At 42.5% G+C, this 4101-nt stretch overlaps 1 protein-coding gene across 1 annotated transcript in view; it reads left to right on the top strand.

The window, feature by feature from the left end:
- The first annotated feature begins 2506 nt into the window (after positions 1–2506).
- Positions 2507–4101, top strand: part of LOC143283470 (uncharacterized) — an 8169-nt gene continuing 6574 nt past the window's right edge. Inside the window, exon 1 of the mRNA XM_076589711.1 lies at positions 2507–2947. Within this exon, the coding sequence (XP_076445826.1) occupies positions 2507–2947 (441 nt within the window). The remainder of the gene's footprint in view (positions 2948–4101) is intronic.

Genomic DNA, 4101 nt, shown 5'->3' with positions numbered 1-4101 from the left:
TCAGAACATCATGTGATGCTTGATAACTACTGCTCTGTGTGTGTGTGTGTGTGTGTGTGTGTGTGTGTGTGTGTGTGTGTGTGTGTCTGACTGTACGCGCGCGCGTGCGAGCGTGTGTGTGGCATTTTTTGTCTTTGTGTGTGTGTGGGGGGGGGGGGGGGAGACAGACAGACAGAGAGAGAGAGAGAGAGAGAGAGAGAGAGAGAGTTCATATCTGCAATTTGTACTACTGTCAGTTTAAATATATACATCTATGTGCTGTTTTTTCATGCGCAAGGGTATGTTATTATGCACCAGTGTATTATGTATTTTTTCACGTGAGGCGCTTAGAGCCCATTATTTGGTGAGTGCGCCAAATAACTACTATAATTATATTATTACTATCATTACTGTTTATCGCTATTTTTAAAACTAAAGCGCTTGCTTAGTGTAAACAGCATTTTATAGCCGGGTAAAACTGTTTAATCTAGTACGGAATCAAAAGTATCCATCTCGAACGTGACAAAACTTTAAAATCAATGAATAATTGACATTTAGATTCTCGTTTGAGGAAAGTATTTATGCACTCATGAAGTGCCGGTGACGGGCGCAATAGCCGAATGGTTATAGCGTTGGACTTTCAATCTGAGGGTCCCGGGTTCGAATCTCGGTGACGGCGCCTGGTGGGTAAAGGGTGGAGATTTTCCCGATCTCCCATGTCAACGTATGTGCAGACCTGCTAGTGCGTGAGCCCCCTTCGTGTGTATACGCCGGCAGATAAAATACGCACGTTATAGATCCTGTAATCCATGTCAGCGTTCGGTGGGTTATGGAAACAAGATCATACCCAGCATGCACACTCCCGAAAACGGAGTATGGCTGCCTACATGGCGGGGTAAGTAAACAAAAACGGTCATACACGTAAAAAATGTTAAGTCTGTCTGAGTGTGTATGTGTGCGTGCCTGAAAACTGATTAAATGAAACAGGAAACGAATGATGAGCGCCCAGTGGCAGCCGTCAGTCGGCTCTACCCAGGTAGGAAGTCTGTTGCGCAAATAACCCCGTGTTTGTAAAGCGCTTAAAGTTTGGACTGCGACCGAGGACAGGCGCTATGTAAGTATTCATATCAATCAATCAATCGGTGTTTTTTTTGGTGACTTCTTACAGTATTAAGTACATTCCTGGAATAATTGAAAAATTAAAAAGCCACATGTAAACTGAATCTTTCACTCCAGTTTGACGCTTGTCATCCACTCACGGCGAAACACTTCTGAAAGTCTTTTTCTTGAACAATACCAAGAAATGCGTCTCCTTGGCAGCCCCTTGAGTTAACAACAACAAAGTTTAAATCCTGATTTTGGGGATGTTTATTTTACTTGCTTCATCGAGAAGCTTGACGTTACGTTTCCCCTGTCTGTCAAAACATGGTGATGGTTGATTCATTATAGCATGAAATAATGTACAATTTAAAAAAAAAAAAAAGAAGCCCTGATGCAGGCCTTTAGGGCAATGAAGAAAGTCTGTATGATCATAGTTAACTAGAACACACGATTATATCTCCTTTTTGTATACAGCCAACAGAAGACGTAAAAGCACTGCTAAGAATCCTCAACACCATATTTCGGTTGACGGAGCCGAAGCTGTTGATCGAGTTTACCCCCCTTTTTATGCAAATATTTTTGAATACCAGTGTGTTGTTTCAATTATAGTCCGTTGTGTAATGTCCACATTTGAATCCAGCATGACTGCCAGTTGTTTTTCGTTGCCTTCCAGCCAAGTACACAATCTTTCATTTGACAAAGCAGTGCATCATTTGTTAACAATCTTCGACATTTATACACTTGTATAACTCTCAGCAAAATCCACGTCGCCCTTTAAATAAAAACATTAGCTTTTGCCCGAGCGGTTGGTAATATATCCTTTGCAAAGATTTCACTGACATAATCCCCGAGAAGTCTATTCGAAGCATACCAACTGATAGCAGCATTTGATTTTCCAATCTTTATAATTTTTGTTGGTGAAAACTGTAAGACGCTGCTCGTGTACTAAACTGTATTTCTAAAATAATGCATATACTGACAACCAAAATAGGCTGATTAAATAGACTTATATAAGTTGTTCTGTTTACACACATTATAAGTGCGCACGAAGCCCACTGGTTTGACCGTGTTATACACACTGAAGGTTCATGCGCGCAACATACATCTGACCAAGATCGGTAACAGACGTACTGATGCAACAAATTCTCAGCAAAATGGACTCTCTCATCTCTCATCATACGCATGTGTGTTTACAGTTTAAGACCAGTTATTCTCGAAAGGGTTCTCTCTCTCTCTCCCTCTCTTCCTGGATGTCAGTATGCAGATTCTATGAGCTTGACAATTTCATTTGTGGTGCTTTAGCCATATTTTAACCTCCTATATTCTTTGTTGTGCTAGGTACAGAAACACACTGCACTGGAAACGGGGCTCTGTGGTTTTCTTTTTACCTGGTGCAACATCGGAAAGGAAAGGTGGTCCCTGCGGAATGCTCCATTGGGAAGCGCTGGATGTCGCGTTCAACTTACGTCCTTGTCATGAAGTACTGTACACTTCCCTTCTCTGCAAATTTCCTGACCAGTCCACCTTTACAACTCCTGTCCAGCTTCCCGTGCCCCAAAATACCATCGGGTCACGTGTCCCTCTCATCGTGTGTCCTTTGCAGCACGTGACTCACGCAATGCTGGCCTGCGAGCAAGACAGTCTTTGCCTGAGTCTGCAAGGCACAAGGGACAGGGTGGGTCACGACACGAACTGCAACCTGCCCACGGGGGTGACGCAGCCCTACTTCTCTTGTGGAGCTTTCGAACAGTTTGTGTCCTACAGTCTCGTGTGTGATTTTCGAGAAGACTGCAAAGGTGGAGGAGATGAAGACTTCTGCGTGCACCCTGCCTGCAAAGAAAACATGGTGGACTGTGGACTGGGACAGGTTTGTAGTCCTCAACACCTTCCCGACATTCGTATAACATATATATATATATATATATATATGAAGCCCCAAAGCCTCATCCATGCAGGTGTTCAGACGTTTTCAATGTCTTTTTGTTTTGTTTTGTAATAATTTTTATTTCTATTTTCATCTTCTTTTTTTCCCATCTGTCTGAAGTATCAGTGTTCAGACTTTCTATTGTTTAAGAGACTTGCACCTCAGCAAATCGTTTCAGTTCGGTTCCTCGTCGTTTTTCCGCCAGTTATTCTGACAACTCGGGAGGTGGGGTAGGGGTGGCGGTGGGGGCGCGAAACGAAAACAAATCATCCGAGTAAACAAAAAAGCAAAACAAAAAAACAGCTGTGGGCTGTAAAATAAGACTCACTTTTGATAAAAGGTTTCAGACCATACGTATGTCTTCAGGGACTGTGTTAGTTGGAAATGACAGCAGAGCAAAACGAAAAGCTTAAGAAGATTGTGAGCATCAATCAGTAAAAGGATGCGTGGGTGAACAGAGAAGTGAGTAGAGATTCAGGGGGGGGGGGGGGGGGGGTAGAAGAAGATCAAGAATGGTAATTAATAGTTAGTAATGACTGCTGACCTTCCAATTTGAATATGAAGGTGGTGGAGAAGGGGGGGGGGGTAGAGGTGGGGGAGAAAAAGGATGGGAAGGGAAAAGGAAGAGCATTTAGTGGTTAGAAAAGAGGGGGGTGCGGTGGGGGGTGAGAAGGGGGTCGAAGGCTGTTGAGGCCCGCCTGGTGGAGTGTGCCCAAGGCGGGTGATTATGTGGGACTCGATGTATTTTCTGTATATATTTTATTGTCGTACTTTTCATTTGAGAAAGCAAAGTTAGAGAAAGCGAGTAAAGTATACCCAGACGCATAGAAGCACGAATACCCCAGTCTGTATCGATATCACTATTTGGGAATTTGCCATCCAACGTTGCAGAGCCAAAATCTGGATGAAAACAATAGCAACAATATGTTAAATGAATTATTGAATGTCAGCAGTTACTTACAATTGCTTTTATGCAAATTTACACACTTAAATTCTGGTCCTTCATTTCACACACACACACACACACACAGAGAGAGAGAGAGAAAGAATATATATATATATATATATATATATATAATATATATATATGTAGAGAG

The sequence above is a fragment of the Babylonia areolata genome, chromosome 6 (genome assembly GCF_041734735.1).
Source record: "Babylonia areolata isolate BAREFJ2019XMU chromosome 6, ASM4173473v1, whole genome shotgun sequence".
NCBI classification, from domain to species: Eukaryota; Metazoa; Mollusca; class Gastropoda; order Neogastropoda; family Buccinidae; genus Babylonia; species Babylonia areolata.
The sequence above is the reverse complement of the archived record's forward strand: the minus strand, read 5'-3'. Positions and strand labels throughout refer to the sequence as shown.